The sequence below is a fragment of the Diabrotica undecimpunctata genome, chromosome 9, assembly GCF_040954645.1.
Source record: "Diabrotica undecimpunctata isolate CICGRU chromosome 9, icDiaUnde3, whole genome shotgun sequence".
In the NCBI taxonomy this organism is placed as follows: domain Eukaryota; kingdom Metazoa; phylum Arthropoda; class Insecta; order Coleoptera; family Chrysomelidae; genus Diabrotica; species Diabrotica undecimpunctata.
The window spans coordinates 129,270,639-129,290,133 of record NC_092811.1 but is presented as its reverse complement, the minus strand read 5'-3'; the positions used below and the strand labels follow the sequence as shown (position 1 = coordinate 129,290,133).

General features: G+C 32.2%; 1 protein-coding gene and 1 long non-coding RNA gene across 3 annotated transcripts in view; both read right to left on the bottom strand.

Moving 5' to 3' along the window:
- Window positions 1–847: 847 nt before the first annotated feature.
- Window positions 848–3,089, bottom strand: LOC140451461 (uncharacterized). Its single transcript, XR_011952051.1, has 2 exons — window positions 1,578–3,089; window positions 848–986 (listed from the first exon to the last, which is right to left on the bottom strand). It is a non-coding gene; the product is annotated as an uncharacterized lncRNA (long non-coding RNA).
- Window positions 3,090–12,303: 9,214 nt separating this feature from the next.
- mib1 (E3 ubiquitin-protein ligase mind bomb 1) overlaps window positions 12,304–19,495 on the bottom strand; it is a 269,515-nt gene continuing 262,323 nt past the window's right edge. The window contains exon 8 of one of the 2 annotated variants that reach the window (XM_072545279.1): window positions 12,304–12,601. In XM_072545279.1, coding sequence (XP_072401380.1) covers window positions 12,446–12,601 — 156 coding nt within the window. In that variant the 3' untranslated portion in view covers window positions 12,304–12,445. The remainder of the gene's footprint in view (window positions 12,602–19,495) is intronic. The other variant, XM_072545280.1, reaches the window with a different exon arrangement.

Below are 19,495 nucleotides of genomic sequence, written 5' to 3'. Positions count from 1 at the left end.
CAAATGTTTTGGTTAGTTTGAAAAATGCTCCCGTTACATCAGTTGATGTTGAACGAAGTTTTTCCATATATAAATATATGTACTCAGACAGAAGCCACAAGTTTTTGTTAGAAAATTTTGAACACCACTTGGTCATTTATTGTTACCATAATTCTAAATAAGTTTATTCATACTTAAAAATGATGTAGTTACTTAAAATAAATGTAAATCTTAATGAATAGTAGGAAATATTTAGTTATGTACACTTTTTTTTTAAATAAAATTGTTACTATTTTACGATTTTTTTATTTATTTGTATGCATATTTTGTAAAATATTTGCATATTTTCGGGTAAACACGTGCATATTTATGCGCATATTTTCTACATTTTTATTTGCATATTTGCCGAAGTCTAGTCATAAGTAATGAGGGTTAAATATCTTCTTTATTAAGAAAATTTGTTTTTTAATTTAATTAGCACTTTTGATAGAAATATTATGGAAGCGTTCAGTGGAGTACGAAAATGTTGTAGTCATTCTTCGTCTTCAAGTACCCTGTCCGTTGCGAACGTTGGCTGTCAACATACCAATTCTGATCTTGTTTGCAGCGTTTTTGAACAGTTCGACCGATGTGAGCCCGAACCACTTCCGCAGATTTTGGAACCCCGAGTGTCTTCTCTTGCCTGGCCCTCGCTTACTGTCTACTTTCCCCTGGACAATCAATTACAGTAGATTGTAATCATTACTTTAACGAAAAAAGAAGTCATGACATCTTAACTACTTTTTTCTATCTCCTCTAGTTTTCGGTGTACCCTACAAAACATACCAATTCGGAACACCCTGTACAGTGTTTAAAAAAAAACAAATAAAAAATAACAATTATTTCTTTAATTTACAATAGTAAAGATAAACAATATTTAAATATCCTGGATGGAGATGGAATAATAAATTACTTTGAAATTGTCATCAAATGGAACGAAGAATCTTACACCCCATCTAATTGATGTACTGTAAAAAAAGGAAAGAAATTGTATCAGATGTTAATAACTACATTTTGAATTATTCAAGGATATTACGGTTTTCTGTTCAGAAATCTTTTTATATGCATGGATTTGCTTGAAATTTTGACAGTAGGTAGACAATAGCTTAAAGATCAAAATCTACTGTATAGCAATATGTGATTTTGCTTTGGGGGTGGTTACCACCCCAACTCGCGGGTTTAAAAGTTTATCAAAAAGCAAAAACATGTTAGTCGCTAGAACAGTGACTTTGAAGACAAAAATATTCGTTATACCTTTTTCTAAAATTCAATATTTTTGGAGTTATTCGTGACTGAAAGTTTACAAATTACATCTCAAGTTTTTCGCGAATAACTCCAAAAATTTGAATTTTAGCGGGAAAACTGTTTGGTTATTCAATGCAGCATGAAGAATATAAGATTAGTCATTAAGATGAAGAAATATCACCAGCGATTAACTAGAAAATTGTAAGAAAAAATTTTAGGTGAGTTATGAAGATTGCGACCATTGTAATTTAGAAGAACAATATTTTTAATAAATAAACTGTTACTTTGCTGTCTTGGGTGAGCCTGAGACTTACCAAGTCTGTCTCCAAGAAGATTGACCATTCAGTCACCGTTCTACGATCATCTGACTCTCAGCATACTCAAATCTGCTTTAACGTCATCTATCCATCTAAGGAGGGCTCTTTTCTTCACAGTTTCTTCATTGACTGCTGCATTTGTATACTTTCCATGTAATCTGCCCAACATAGCCTTGACATGTCCTTCGCCAAATTCACCATTCTGCATACATTACAACCACATCTTATATGACGCACCACTTGCTTATGAATGGCTCCGTGCACCGTTTCTATTAAATAAATCATTTAATACATAATATTGTTTTTTAACTCATGTCACTTTGTGATCCACGTCGAATAATACTCACCCAATACGAAAGTTCCTGAAAGGAGGTAGATAATCTGACCAAAGAAGACCTATTGGGAGACGGTTAGGCAAAATATGTCACTGCTACTGCCTAGATAAAAATTTATGTAAAAGAGTAATTAATAAAGTTCATTTGGTAAACACTGAGGTATTCTCAGGCATCGGTTTAAATATATCTTACTTCAGTCTTCTCTATACACTTAGAGCTGCAGGATGACCAGTTATCTACCGCATTTCTAGAAATATATCCTCTCTCTTACCTGAGAGCCATCGGAATGCTCTTTGTTCCTGTTATTTCGCTATCTATGAAACGATTAACCAAATAATATTTTAGTTGCATCAAATCAAGTTACTGAAAACATAGTTAAAAATTGAATTAATTACAAGGAATTCTGGAAGATTTTTGACATCAAATTTATGGCCACACACAGTCATACTGCACTTCTAAAGGTAGCAGGGCCAATAGCACAAAAAGAACGAAGGGTCAAAAGAAGCTGTAAAAGAATGAGACGTTTATGTTTCAAATATCGTCATTTTAAATCTTGCTTTCAAAGTTTATAACATACGAGATCTATAGTGTTTTCGCAATCGCCCAGTAGTAATCAAATTGTCGAAGCAGGCAGTTTCAGGTGTGGATGCCTATATTATTATTTACAGGGCACATAAAATGGGTCTTTACAAATATTTGTTTCAAATAGGTACTGTTATTATTTCGGTATCTACTTTAAATGTTTTTTCAGTTGTTAGTTGTAAACATATAAAAGTGACTATTAGACTTATTCCATTAAAATAGAACTTAAATTACGAAATCTTTAGGTTTTCTTCCTATAACTTTCTATAAATCACTACTGCTATTGTTTTAGTTGATTGGTAAAAAGAAGAATGAAAACAATTAAACAGAATTATAAGGAAGGTGTACAAGCACTTCCAGCTAGTATTTTGATCGGTAAAAATCCATTATTCTTACAGATGTAAGTGTGACAGAGGAGTGGGCGCTGAATTCGTTATCCCAAGCGATATTTTATAAAATTTAATTTTCTAATTTTCTGTAGCCACCGCTAATAACCGTTATGGTAAATGCGGCTGTATTTTCTAAATAAAAAAAGAAGTATTTAGTTATGGTTATATATATATATATATATATATATATATATATATATATATATATATCTATATATAAAATGCAGTGTAGTTCATAGTTTATACCTCTTGATCGTTTAAAAAAGTGTGCATTATCGGTTAATGACAAAGCAATTATAAGCAATGTTTATAAGTTTTTAAGAATGGAACATATCAGTATATCTCTATTTAAATAGAGATATAAATTTGGCATTTGTGGACCTGAGAAAGGCGTATGACTCTCTATCAAGCTCAGAACTGTGGGAGAAAAAGTACAAATTAGAAATACAGACGGAACTCATAGAAGCTACAAAACTCTATTCAAAATATACTTAGAGAAAGCCTTGACTACATGGAAAAGAAAATGCGAAGGCATGGGAGTACCGGTACGAAACGAATTCCTATATATTAAACAAGACCAAGAAGACCTCAGTTACATGATAAAGAAACTACAAGAAGAATATACCAAGATATTACCTATCCCCTCGCAAAAACAGAGTACCTATCTACAAGTGAAGAAGAGATAGAAGATCTACAGATTGATAACGTAACAATCAAAGGAAAGGATAAATTCAAATACTTGGGGTTTATAATCACGAAAAAGGCAACAACAGAGAAAGAAAGTAAGCAAAGATTAGGACAAACAAGAATATCAATCCGTCAATTTAACTCAGTATGGTGGGATAGACACCTAAATATGAAGACAAAAACAGATTTATAAAACATTAGTTCGAAATATTATGACATATGGGGCTGAAAATTGGATCATAAACAAGAAAAACAGCAGTAAGATAGTAGCAACAGAGATGGAATGCCTGCGAAGATGTTGCAGGGTAACAAGAATGGATAGGAGAAATAATGACGAAATAAATCAAAGAACATCAATAGAAACAGACATACTAACATATATAGAACAAAAAAAGACTAAAGTGGTATGAAGATGTAAGAAGAACTAGCGACAGCAGATGGATAAAGAGCATAACTAAATGGAGCCCCAAAGAAAGGAGGAACAGAGGACGACCTCGAAGATCCTGGAGGAACGAAGTAGACGACGCCATGAGTAAGAGAGGCCTAAATGATAGAGAATGGGACAACAGAGAGATATGGAAACGGTTGAGCGAGGGAAGGCAGTGAATACTGTAGAATCCCTGAATATATATACATATAAGTCTAAAATTCACATTTTTACCGGAAAGACTCTATTAAAGACATATTTTGTTTGAACCGCACGTACTGTAAATTTTCTTAAAAATTAAATTTATTACTCAGTCTCGATTGCGAAAAGATTATAGCAATTACGTTCCGAAACTCCTTTTTTTAACGAATACCTGTGAAGCGAGGAAAATAAAGAATATATGTGAACATACATGTAATATAAATGTTTTCTTACCCTCAGAGTATGATTTTGTTTTGCCATATCTACTTACGTTACTCAAGGTTTCAGCATCGTGCTAAATCTGTAAAATAATATTGATTATTTATAATATTTATTAAACTAGTATTCACTTTCGATCCTCTGAAATAAAGAAATTATTAATTAACAGGTCCACTGATATAATATTAGACCAGGGAAAAAAGTTACCAAGATAGTCCCTGTCTACAATGACTGTCGAAAAAAACTCTATATATTTGTCATTTCCCTAGGCCATATAAATATATAATACTTTTAACACAATATTATTTAAATAATATCATTTCCCCGTCCGGAAATAAATATCGAACTTATTTAGGATTTACATTTTTAATCAATTAAATTTCGTTAACTTATTATTCTTGAAAATTAATCAAAATATTTATATTAATATTGTTTGTCAAAACTAGGAATGACTTTGAAAATCCTACAATCCGGAAATTATCGTAGTAGGGGACTAAACTCGACCAGTAGACTACGATCAAAAATCACGTAGTTGAGTCCCGGCATTCCTCCATCATCTTCTCTCCGAATACTTTCTCTGTCTGCTCTCTGCGCTGACTGGCAAAATTTAGGTAAGTCATTCCTAGTCTTGACGAGTAATATATAGTTTAATTTTTAAAAGTCACACTTTGCTGAATAAAAAAAAATGGAAATAAGATCACATTTCTGGACGGTGGTTAATTTATAAGTTAGCAAATTATATATATTAGAAATAATTAATAGGTTTTTTTGTTCAAAACAATTTGATTTGTAAGGTCCACACACATATTTATAATTTGTTCCACATCTCCAAAAAATATAACATTTATTAAAGATACCGAATAGATTACCTTAAAACTTACCTTTTAACAATTTTTTTATAAAGCAATTGTGTAGTTTGAGCTAACAAAATCCCAAATCTTCATTATCGTCGTTGTTTATACTTTTTCTATTCTCTTACTAGTAAATTGTATATTACCTATTATTTGGATGCTAAGTAAATACATCAAAAAAGCTACTGACACGTAATGACTAGCACGTAATAAAAAAAATTACGCAATTCTATTAATGCAAGATATGCGCGACCCCACTCTGCAATGTGTATCACGCAATATTTAGAGGAAGTTGGTATTAATAAAATGAAATGGCCAGCGTGTTCGCTAGATCTGAACCCAATAGAGCAGGTTTGGGACATGCTTTTAATAGTTTTTCTTTGCTATTTGCGTACTTAGGTTACATTTAAGTTATTTTTTTATGTTTTGTTGTTATCATTGTTCATTAAAACCAAGATCATGTAGCTGCTTTTAATAATTATTTCAATACAGTGCTTCTGGGATGTCGATATGAGATTCCTTCGATATCAGTCACCAAAGCCCCCATCGTCGTATTACAAATTAATACAAAAAATATTGGTAATAATATGAAAAGTCGTAAATTGTGGGTGGCAAAGTCATTTCGCTCCTATAAATGAACCAATCCATATTTTCACATGAAACACATAATACTTAGAAGACATGGTTGCAACCGAAAAACAAGGTTTTACGAAAAATCCGCAAACGGAATTATTCCACAGGATGTTTCAAAGTTAGGATAAAAAACCACCTTTCGATTAACCCCGTATAATAAGTTAAATACAAAATTTTATTAAAAAACTCACTATACTAAATTAAAATTTATAAATTTTTATACAGTGTGCTAAAAAAATCATCAAAAAGGGGCTAAAAATAAAAAAACTGAAATACTTTGAATTTGACCAAAATTTTCTCCGTTGCGTTTTTTTTCATCTGACTGTATATTTTTATTCTATTTTTTTTACAAAGACCCATTTCATTTGTAAATCTTGTAATTTTTTTTCTTTTATTACATTGTAGAAATTTTAGAAAATTTTCCAAAATCTTGAATCTTTAAGTAATAGGTGCGCTTAATTTAAGCCCCAGTTTTGACTTTAGTATCCAAATAATAAGTGAAATTTGTTTTTTCAAACAAGTCAATGAAGTGACTACTTTCTATTTCTAAATTATATATATATATATATATATATATATATATATATATATATATATATATATATATATATATATATTGTTATGATATGTAAAATCGAGAAAAATATTGGTTTGTTTAAAAATATTTCAAAGTTCAAAAACATTAAAATAATTCAGATAAGTAGGATAATATCCAACAAACATTTCGGAGAAGGAAAGTTATTAAATCCTTGGATTTCCTGTACTAAACAAAGTGTAAGCTTTGCATTTATTTCTTTGTTATACTTGAGTGACCCGCATAAGTTTAAGTGAAAGCCACAGACAATTGAACGGGGTTTTTCAAAATACATTAGTGCAGTGATTAAAGACAATAGAAGGGATTATAGAAAGTGGTTTTTGTTAGTTTGTAAGAATTATAGAAAAATATTATTTGTAAATAAGTTTTAGGAAATTTATAAGTATAGGTAAAAATTTGTTTGTTATCGAAATGAAGAAATGGGGGAATTGTGACGAGTTGTGATTGGCGGAGATTGAAAAAGGTGGGATAAGTGTGTGGGAGAAAGTTTAGCGAGATTGAGGAGAGAGAAAAGATATGGTCAGTTGGTTTCCAAGTCTGTAAGAGGAACAGGGATTGTTCTCTGGCGGTTCCTGAAATGTAGCAAGCAGTAGTGTTGAATGTTAGTGAGTTTTTGTGGAGTTAGTGTATCTGACAGAAGCTGAAGCAGCAAAATATTGTAAGTCATATTTCTCTACTTATATTCCAAGAGTCACTGTTCAGGCCAACGAGAGATTCAGTTTATCGTAAAGAGAAGATATTCCAAGAGTCATTTTTCACTCGGGCCAACGAGAGATTCAGTTTATCGAGAGGAGAAAAGGGCTATCATAATTTGAATGATTTGTGCTTTTGAAGGAGATCATTAAGGACGATATACTTGCAACAATCTGTGTAAGATTGCTGATTACATAGGGAGCGGTTGAGAGGAGATAATACAGTCTATAAGGAACAAGGATTTGGACCACTCATCATCAGAGAGAGATATTTTGTTTTCTGCAGTTTTTTCTTTTATTGATAACACAATTTTTACACTTAATTTAGAAAGGATATAAATATTTTGATTAGGAGAGTTAGAATAGTTTGGAATTTTGAGATTTCAATTAATATTGTTTGTACCATTAATTTTGATTGTTCACGTACGGAGAACAAAATTTTGAGAATCCTTATATGAGATTTGTTTATTGAAAACTATTGAGTGTGAATTATTTCATTATTTTTATTTCAATATATAGTGTTAGATCATATGTGTTTTTTATTATTCCGGTATTCTCTGGACCTTACCTTTCACATGTAATAGCATAGATATTGAAGCACGAATTTAACCCTGAGATAAAAGAATTAAAAATTGTGATAGAGTCATAATCATATCATTTAAATAATTTTAATTAATCAAAAAAATCAATTAGCTAATTATTGCTTGGCGCACCAAGACTTTAAATATCACAATAACTGGCTTCCAAAACGTGGGGCTTGAAAATATCGCAGCTTTACATTTGAAGGAAGGGAAAGAGATCTGGAATAAGTACAGGTAATCCAAAGATAAAGACATATAACATTGAGGGAATTTGAATTTGAAAGTATTTTGACAATTTTTCCAGGGAATATAAATTTGATTTATTGATTGATCGTAGTTAGTGGATATTTACTGCTATTGAATTATTTGATTTTATTTTCTTTACCAATCATACATTTGATATTTATTTTGAATAATTTTAATTTTACTGATTGCATATTTGATATTTGTCGTGAAAATTTAATACATTTGGGGAGAAATATTGTCGTGTTCTGAAACATATAGAGTGTTGTAAAATTTCACATTTGGCGGGGACAAAAACAGTAACGAAAAGAAACAACATGTCGACCACAAGGAGTCAAAGTAAAACGCAAGAAAGGAAAGAGGATAAGATAGAAGAGGAAACAATTATTGATGAAGGATCGGATAATGAAGGAAATACCACAATAATGGAGGAAAGAAAAGAAACAGGAATGCTGGAAAAATTATTAGCAATGATGCAAATACAGACACAAACAATGAATGAAACATCAAAGAAAATGGATAAAATGGATAGAAATCAACAAGAAACAAAACAAACAATAGAACTAAATAACAGAAATATAGAGCAGCGTTTGGAAAACTATGAACAGGAAATTAAAGGATGTGTTGAGGGGATAAAGAAAGAACTGATACAACAAATAGAAGAGATTAATGAAATTAAAAATAATATGAAAGAACAAGAAATGAGAACTAAAGATAATTTGGAGGGATTAGAAATAAAATTTGAAAATGCGCTACAAGAAGACAGGAAGGAAGTAGAAAAAAGATTAAAGCAAAATGAAAAACAAATGGCAGAAATTGAACTAAGAGGGGTAGAGAGAAAAGAAGTTATCATCCATGGAACAAGCGAGGCGAAAATACAATTTGGCGGGGATATTCGGAAAACACACCCAGTACCGTTTGTCAAAAATTTGAAAACCAAATTACAACATATTAGATATTTTGACGATTGCAAAGAAACAATTAGAAACCATTTAAAAGAAGGAGCAGCGTTATGGTATGAAAGCAAGGAAGATGAGTTTGAAAATTGGACAGATTTTGAAAATAAATTTCTCAACTATTTCTGGGGGAAAAATAAACAGAGAGAAATCAACCAAGAGCTACAGAATGGAAAATATCACGAAAAAATGGGAATATCTGAAGAAAGATATGCTTTGCAGATATATAACAATTCAAAATATCTAGAATACAAATATTCTACCGAACAGCTGGTAGAAATGATCAGCAGACATTTTGAGGAAACGTTGGAAGATCACGTGATTTTGAGAAACTATCAAGATATTGATAGTTTATGCCAATTCCTTCAATTAAAAGAAGCGAAAAGAAAAGAAATGAGAAATAGAAGACAACATGACCAATATAATGGACCGGAAAGAAGGTATTCATCAAATTATGACCAGAGAAACCGACATCCCAGATCAACAAACGAATATAGGCCGAGAAATTACAATAATTACAATAGACAACAAAATTACGATAACAGGAATGACACACAACAGAGAACATATGAAAATCACAACAGGAATAGAGATGCACAAAATCCTCCGAATAGGAATACTAACGAACAAAGGGACGATGGAAATAACCAGAGCTTCCAACAACAAAATAGAAGGGAGATGAATCATGTAGCAATAGGAAACGACAGACAAATTTCTAATTCTAATCTAATATTTTTAGATGCATTTATAAAACATAAAGCGATTAAAATTGTGATTGATTCTGGATCGGAGATATCGCTAATCAATAAAAAACTAGTAAAAGAATTAAATTTGGACAGATTTGTGTATAAGATTCCTAGGGTTGATTTAGTGGGTGCAAACAATAAAAATTTGACGACAGTAAACGAAGGCTTGGGAGTACAGATAAGAGTGGGAAACAAATTCCATATTATGAAATGTGTGGTGATTGAAGATTTAAATCATGATATGATAGCGGGAATTGATGAATTGAGAAAAAAAGATATCACCATAAATTTTTCGGAAAATAAACTGGAAATCAGAGCAGAACCAGACAACACAGGAGAAGAAAAGCAAACAGATAGGAAAACAAATTCTGGAAGGATCAATGCACAGGAAAAACGCAAAGAAATCGATATGACTGTAGAGGATAAACCGAAAGTACAAGAACAAGATCTAACAGAAAAGAAAAAGAGAAGGAAGAAAAAGAAGAAGAGTTCGAAAAGAAAGCAGGAAAATAAGATGGAGACCAGAGAAAAACAGGAAATAGAAGGTACAGAAGAATTGTTGGCAACCGACGATAAAACAGAATGGAAGCAGGAAGAAAAAGAAGGTATCATCAGAGAAATGAAAGGAATAGAAACATGGTGCTCGGAATACCAAAGGGAATTAGAGGATAAAAAGAAAACAGAAGAAAAAATGGCACTGATGGACGAGAATCCAGAATTTTGTGAAGAAGTATTATGGACAGTGAACACATGTGAACAAAAGGTGGATGAAAGAAAAATAAATTGTGAAAAAAACATGGAGAAGGAAATAGAGAAGGTTTTAGGAAACCATGGAGATTTTGTTAATAAAGTAAATCAAGTGGTTAAAAATTATGAACTTTCTTTTAAGGGAAAATACTTGGAAAAATTTAAAACGAAAATATATCCAATCCCGTATAAAGACAGGCAATATACGGGGTATTTTAACATTCACGACATCTATCAATATCATGAATAGATTTTAATAACATAGTGAAATAATTTGATCCTAGAAAACTTTTGTCATTTTTAAAATTTAACAAAGAGTTTTCGGCAGATCAAATGGCGGGGATTTGTTATGATATGTAAAATCGAGAAAAATATTGGTTTGTTTAAAAATATTTCAAAGTTCAAAAACATTAAAATAATTCAGATAAGTAGGATAATATCCAACAAACATTTCGGAGAAGGAAAGTTATTAAATCCTTGGATTTCCTGTACTAAACAAAGTGTAAGCTTTGCATTTATTTCTTTGTTATACTTGAGTGACCCGCATAAGTTTAAGTGAAAGCCACAGACAATTGAACGGGGTTTTTCAAAATACATTAGTGCAGTGATTAAAGACAATAGAAGGGATTATAGAAAGTGGTTTTTGTTAGTTTGTAAGAATTATAGAAAAATATTATTTGTAAATAAGTTTTAGGAAATTTATAAGTATAGGTAAAAATTTGTTTGTTATCGAAATGAAGAAATGGGGGAATTGTGACTGGCGGAGATTGAAAAAGGTGGGATAAGTGTGTGGGAGAAAGTTTAGCGAGATTGAGGAGAGAGAAAAGATATGGTCAGTTGGTTTCCAAGTCTGTAAGAGGAACAGGGATTGTTCTCTGGCGGTTCCTGAAATGTAGCAAGCAGTAGTGTTGAATATTAGTGAGTTTTTGTGGAGTTAGTGTATCTGACAGAAGCTGAAGCAGCAAAATATTGTAAGTCATATTTCTCTACTTATATTCCAAGAGTCACTGTTCAGGCCAACGAGAGATTCAGTTTATCGTAAAGAGAAGATATTCCAAGAGTCATTTTTCACTCGGGCCAACGAGAGATTCAGTTTATCGAGAGGAGAAAAGGGCTATCATAATTTGAATGATTTGTGCTTTTGAAGGAGATCATTAAGGACGATATACTTGCAACAATCTGTGTAAGATTGCTGATTACATAGGGAGCGGTTGAGAGGAGATAATACAGTCTATAAGGAACAAGGATTTGGACCACTCATCATCAGAGAGAGATATTTTGTTTTCTGCAGTTTTTTCTTTTATTGATAACACAATTTTTACACTTAATTTAGAAAGGATATAAATATTTTGATTAGGAGAGTTAGAATAGTTTGGAATTTTGAGATTTCAATTAATATTGTTTGTACCATTAATTTTGATTGTTCACGTACGGAGAACAAAATTTTGAGAATCCTTATATGAGATTTGTTTATTGAAAACTATTGAATGTGAATTATTTCATTATTTTTATTTCAATATATAGTGTTAGATCATATGTGTTTTTTATTATTCCGGTATTCTCTGGACCTTACCTTTCACATGTAATAGCATAGATATTGAAGCACGAATTTAACCCTGAGATAAAAGAATTAAAAATTGTGATAGAGTCATAATCATATCATTTAAATAATTTTAATTAATCAAAAAAATCAATTAGCTAATTATTGCTTGGCGCACCAAGACTTTAAATATCACAATATATATATATATATATATATATATATATATATATATATATATATATATATATATATATATATATATATATATATATATATATCGATCTTGTGTATAAAAAGTAAGAGCTTGCTCAAATTACACAATTACCTCTATTTTACCACCTTACCTTATTGACTATACTATGAAATTCAATAAAAAAACTGGCGAGCTATAAACAACCCATATAAAAAAGAGAAAGCACAATAAACCGAAAGAGATTCTTACCTAGGATTTCCTCTAAGAGCTGCATGGTGAAGGGCATTGAATCCATTGTTGTTCGTCAACGTTATGTCGGCATTGTGATCCAGTAAAAGGGTTAACATGTCGTCACGTTTCTTGGATATGGCGTCGTGTAAAGGAGTATCGCCTTCAAGATCCTGAAAGCAAAACATTTACACTAATCTTAAGTGCTTCTATAGGCTTAGATTTTGAAAAAGTGGATTAGTTCGCGAGGGACTCATTCGTACAGAGTAAAGTAAACAAGATTACCAGATGACTCGTTAAAGGTTTATATATAGGAAATATTTTTTCACATAATTAAACAACAACATTCTTTTGTATTATAACGATAATACTACCAAAGAGAATTGAAATACTATTATAAAAATAATACCTCAATCAACAATGGGAGCTTATCGTCTATGCTTCGCCTAGCTTAGTCTCTCAAGTGTGAATTCGTCTTGTCTTAAACTATGAATTAAACCATGAACCCTTAGCTGGTATCAAATAAAACAATGAATTAACTAATTATATTTATTTAGCATAAAACAAACATTTCTTCTCTTCTTGATGTGCCTATCGGTTACGAATGTTGGCGATCATCATGGCAATCTTTATCTTATCTGCAGCAGCGCCGAAAAGTTGCACAGATGTTGTATTGATCCAGATTCTAAGGTTCTTTAACCAAGATGTTCTTCTTCTTCCTGGACCTCGTTTTCCAAATATTTTTCCTTGCAGGATGGCTTAAAAGAGAGCATATCTGGATTCATTTCGAATAATATGTCCGAAGAATTGTAACTTTCGAGATTTGTTGGTGGTCAGTACCTCTTGGTTCTTATTCATTCTTCTGAGGACCTTTTCATTTGTGACTCGGTCAGTCCACGGGATCTTAAGCATTCTCCGATGTAGCCACATCTCAAATGCTTCCGATTTTCTGCACATATCTTTATTCAAGGTCCACGATTCAACACCTTAAAAAAGGACAGAGAAGACGTAGCATTGCAACATTCTTACTTTTGTATCAAGAGAGAGGTTGTGACTCTTAAAAAAGGCCGAATCGAAGGTGGATCTAGCTTTTCCGATGCGTGCTCTAATCTTCTGGTTGTTGGTCCATTCTTCATTTATTATGGTGCCGAGGTAGTTGTAGTGCGTCACTCTTTCTACAGGGGATTGGTTGACGTAGAGTTGACCTTCTGTTATCATTTTCTTGCTAATTATCATAAGCTTTGTCTTCTTAACGTTTATATTGAGTCCATATTGTTGACTGTAATACGTGATTTTGTATATAAGAACTTGTAGGTCTTCTAAGTTGTCCGCAAATATTATGGTGTCATCTCCATATCTGATTTTGTTTACCCGGTTATCATTTAGTAGAATACCTTTTTCAGTTTCGTGCAAAGCTTAGATAAATATTCTTTCAGAGTACAGATTGAAGATTAGAGGAGACAAAATACAGCCTTGTCTCACTCCACGCATGATTTTCACATAGTCAGTGTGTTCACCTTCAACTCTGAGATTTGCTGTCTGATTCCAGTCTTCTTCTTCTTTTTATTTTGGTGCCTATCCTCTGTGGATGCTGGCAATCACGTTGGTCCATACAACATTGTTGACAGTTGCTCTAAATAGATGTATGGTAGTTATTCCTGTCCACTGTCTGATGTTCTTCAACCACGATGTCCTTCTGCCCCCTTGAGATCTTTTGCCTTCTATCTTGCCTTGTAAAATTCCAGTAAGGATTTCTAATTATTTTCAGATCTTGGTTGTTAATTCCTGCTTCGTTTAGTATTTGCATCATCTTGGCGTGCTGTACTCGATCAAACGCTTTCTCGTAATCAACCAGACATGCGTATACGTCGCAGTTGACGTCTCTGCATCTCTGGAATAAGACTTGTACCGAGAACAAAGCCACTTTAGTACCAACAGCATTTGTGAACCCGAACTGGTTGGGGGAAATTTGACTTTCACACAGCTTGTAGATTCTCTTATGAATTATCTTTAGAAACAATTTTAATAGATGACTCATAAGGCTTATAGTACGGTAATCTTCGCATTTTTTGGCTCCTGGTTTTTTTGGAAGTGTACTATAGACTCAGATTTCAGCCATTCTAATGGTACTTCTCCAGAGTTGTATATGTTGATGAATATCTTTGTGATTATTGATTCGTTGTCCATTAGTTTGAGTAGTATGTATATTATCATATAAATGGAGCTTGTATATTATCAGGGCTTGCCGCTTTGCCATTCCTTAATTGTGTTATTGCGGAATAAACTTCCTGCTGTAATATTCTTGGTCCATCATTTACCTCTTCTTCTAGCTCAAAGGTGTTATCTCTTTGGTCTTCAAATTGTTTTTCTAGATACTCTTTCCACGTTCTTATTTTACTCTGTTTTACTCTGTTATGTTAGTATAGCGATGGTCTATTCGGCATTCTGTCAATGTTTTTAACATTTTCTGACGGCTTATATCGAATGCTTTCTCGTAGTCGAGAAATATTAGTGCCAATAGTTTGTTGTATTCTGTAGACTTCTCTATCAGGTTCTTTATCACTAGTAAGCAGTCGTTAGTGCTGTATCCCGATCTAAATCCAGCTTGTCCTCTAGGCTGATAGAGGTCTAATTTAGCGTCCAGTCTTTTTTTGAAAATTTTTGTGAAAAGTGTATATATGTGTAAAAGCAAACTGATAGGGTATGTGTAATAGTATTAATAAATAAATAGTAGTACATATCGCACCCTCAGTGCAAGACTGCAATAACTCAAAATTTTATGAAAATTAAGTAATCATGGAATTCAATTGTAAACATGCATATCTATCCCCTGTAAAACTGTAGTAACTTTCAAATGCTTAACCGGCTAAGTATTACAACAACAGTTTAACTATTTTGCGTTTTTGTACATAAGTTCCGTGCAAAACTGTTGTAATTCGAATGTAACAGAGTTACAACAGTTTTGCACGGAACATTGCAATGGTTTCGATAACAAGCAATGAAAGGCACGAAAAAGTAAGATATTTGTTATTTTAATATCTATATCTGTGGTGTTTAATTTTATATACAGCACGTCTACGTAATTCCTTTAACGGCCGAGACAACAAACAAAGATTTACGAGACTATTCATGTAAGTTTTATGTCCTTTGTGTCACATTATATATTTTCCATAAAATGTGTGCGATGTCGTTTGACCATTTATATATTAGATTGGGCACATAAATTAAGACTAATTATTTACAACCAAAAAGTATTTTTTCTTATGAAAGGAAAAACAGTTATCTTAAAACTTGTGTATTAACAATACTGACAGGTTAAAAATATGTATTCTCAGAAAACTTGTTCTATAAAAACTAAATCCCAAATTGTATTAAATCTTCATCTAACCTTCCGGGGCGATTGTCTTATCATATTGTCCCCCCGTAATTCCCAACTTTTACTAAGGTAGTGAATTTGAATCCTTTTGTTAATCACTGTACTCAAGGTAGCCTGATTTGCATATTTTTATTATAGTCCTTTTGTTTTGAATTTAAATAAAAATATTGAAAGTTTTACAAATAATTTTTCTACCTTGTTATGACATTGTCATTACAAAGCGAAGGAATTGTGGCCATCAGAAACATGTGCAGCGATAGAAACTGATAGAATTGTAGCGAAATGTAGCAAAAAAAGTGGTTCATCCTATATAGTTTAGGAAATAAAACCAAAGGACTTCATTGATTTTAAACATGTTTCCTTTCTGTTGGGAAACAACTATAAAATTGATCAAAATAAATAAAATGTGAAGTGGACAGATATAAAAATTCTGCAATGTAGAAAAGATAGCTTTTTTTTCGCACACAATTTTCTTTAAGTACAACTATGATGACGAACTATGGAACTATCTAAAAAAATCATCACGGACTACACATAATATACGAGAAGTGCTACTTAAACCTGCCTACAAAGAACAGCCAAAAATTCAAATGGCCAAAAAGAAAGATTTGGTATACTTATGCCATTCGGGTATGATACCAGAAGCCCACCATAGTTTTTATAAAAATATTTTGGCCCAAGATGATATACGAGAAGAGGACAACAACTAACAGAAAATGTGCCTACACTTTTTACAATTTTCTCCGTGCAAAAGTGTTTGTAACTTTGAAATTCCTAATTTTTTTAGCATTAATATTATTTTATTTAAATTTCTATTTTTGGTTAATGTAATATAGGCTGAAAAGCATGCAAAATCATAATTAAATGTTAATTTTTCTTAAAACTTGTGTCTTATTTTACCGATATTATATATTATATATTATTATTAATGTTTAAACAAAAAGTTCATTTATATTATAAAGATCACTTTCGCGAATTTTCCTACAAGAATTGTAACTACACGCTGTACGTTTTTCCTGCTTTATTGTATTCAAAATGTCTGTATCTTTAAAAGAATCCCTAAAATAAAACCCCGTAAAAGAATAAAAACCTATTTACATAAAAACGAACATGCCACATTTACGCTTCGTATAATTTTAGCACAAATGAAAGAAAATAACAGGAATGTTTTCATCAACTTTATCCATTTTAAACAAGAATTAGATTGCGAAAGGAGAATAATTGCGATCTGGAAATTATTTGAGATATACGAGATTCGGGAAAATTGTGGGATTGTTAAGACTGATAAAAAATGCTCATCCACTAAGCATTTTTGCGACACAATCTTTTTTATGTTTCGATGTATTTATTCCCAAAGCTAGCTCAACAGGTTAATTCTAATAATCTTACGAATTAAAAAATATTTTATTGTAAATTAATGAATTTAAGTCCATAAGATAACAATTTTACTGATGATTACCTAGAAATTATAGGAAAATATATTTTTTGATCCATTTTTCAGGCGTTGAAACAGCTCATACTACTAATGAAAAAGAATTTATTGAATAAAACCTCACTTTACTCCGTAGTTATCTGTTCATGCAAATTGTATATAGTTGGATTTAATATTAATGTGATTGCTTTACCACACTGCATAGTGCCAAATTTCTATTTTATAATCGTTTCTAGTTGTAAATATTTCACAACAGTACATATTTCAAGACAGTTATCTGCCTTGCATGAGAAATACCAAGAGGAATTAGCACGGAAACTAGTAGCAAATACCTTTGAGCACAAGAATATTGATGAACTAGCTGAGAAAATAACTAAAGACATACAAACAGTCACTAAGAAACTTTGTTGCAGAATAAGAAAATAAACAGAAGCTAAACTAAAACCCGAGACTCTAGAACAGATAGAGAAAAGAAGAAGAACGAACAGAGATAAGCCGGACTATAAAGCGCTCAACAGAAGCGTTAAGAAAAATATTGGAAAAGACAATCAGAGCTTATAAAACAAACCAGATTCTTGAAACCATAGAGAACAATAAGAACTTGAAAGTACTAAAAACATGTGAATCCACTGGCAGGAATAAAATTATAAAGATAAAAGACGGCCGTGGAACATTGTACTCGCATAAGGAAGAGATTGTTAGAGAAATCCGAAAATTTTATGAGAAGCTGTATACTTCTACTATTCCGAACCCCGGTATACCAATAAAACATATCTTAAATGTGGGCTCAGAGGATCTCCCTGAAATAATAACATCAGAAATTAGAGCCCCCTAAAACAAATGAAAAATGGGAAAACACCAGGAGAAGATAAAATTACTTAAGAGATGCTAAAAATGGGAGGCACTGCATTAGAGGAGGCAATGAGAGCATTACTGAATAAATGCCTATTGGAAAGACAAATAGCAGGAAGTCATTCTACTCCATAAAAAAGGGGACGCCGCAAATATAGAAAACTACCGACCAATAAGCTTATTGTCACACCTTAACAAACTACTAACCCGAATAATAACAAATAGATTGACAGTTATGCTAGATGCATACCAACCAGTGGAGCAAGCAGGCTTTCGTAAGGGTTTTAGCTCTATCGATCACTTGCAAGCAATCCGGACAGTTATTGAAAAAACAATAGAGTACAACATACCACTACATCTGGCATTTGTCGATTTTCACAAAGCATTCGGCAATATCGAGAAATGGGCTTTCTTAACAGCATTGGACGACGCCAGAGTAGATTCAAGATATGCTGCCCTCCGTAAGAATATAGGTATACGATGATGCTACTTTTCACGTAAAAATAGATGATCTGGAAACTATGAAAATAGACCTTGGCAAAGGTGTGAGACAAAGCGACACCATCTCACCCAAGTTATTTACTTTGGCATTAGAAAATGTCTTCAAAAAACTAAATTGGGCCGAAAAGGGATTAAAAATAGATGGAGTATATCTTAACCATTTGCGTTTCGCAGACGACATAGTACTAATAAGCACAAATATCCAGGAACTAAAATCAATGCTACAAGATTTAAATCACAAATCGAATCAAATTGGATTAAAAATGAATCTCGACCAAACAAAGATATTAAGCAACAGCCTAAAAAACATCACGATAGATAACATCAATATAGAAAAGATAGAACAAATATATATAGGATATCTAGGACATGCAATTAAAAACGAAAAGGAAAATCAAACCCTAGAAATTAAAAGAAGGGCACAATTGTCATGGGCTGCTTTTGGTAAGTTGAGTTTCATTTTAGAACACAGAAAAATCCCAATACACTTAAAACGAAAAACCTATGACACTTGTATACTACCAGTTGCAACTTATGGATTGGAAACTATGGCAATAACAAGAAAAATGGCAGAACAATTAAGAGTAACTCAACGGGCCATGGAAAGGGCCATGTTAAATATAAGCCTCAGACACAAAATTCCTAACACCGAAATACGTCGAAGAACTAAAGTAACCGACATCATGGGAAAAAATAGCGACATTGAGATGGCAATGGGTAGCACATGTAGCAAGACAAGACACCAACAGATGGTCTCATAAAGTGACATTCTGGAGACCTCGAGAAACAAAAAGAAGCGTGGGAAGACCCAAAAAGAGATGGATAGACGATATAACAGCTATAGCTGGAAAGCAGTGGATGAGAATTGCAAAAGTTAGAAAAGAGTGGAAGCAATTGGAGAAGACC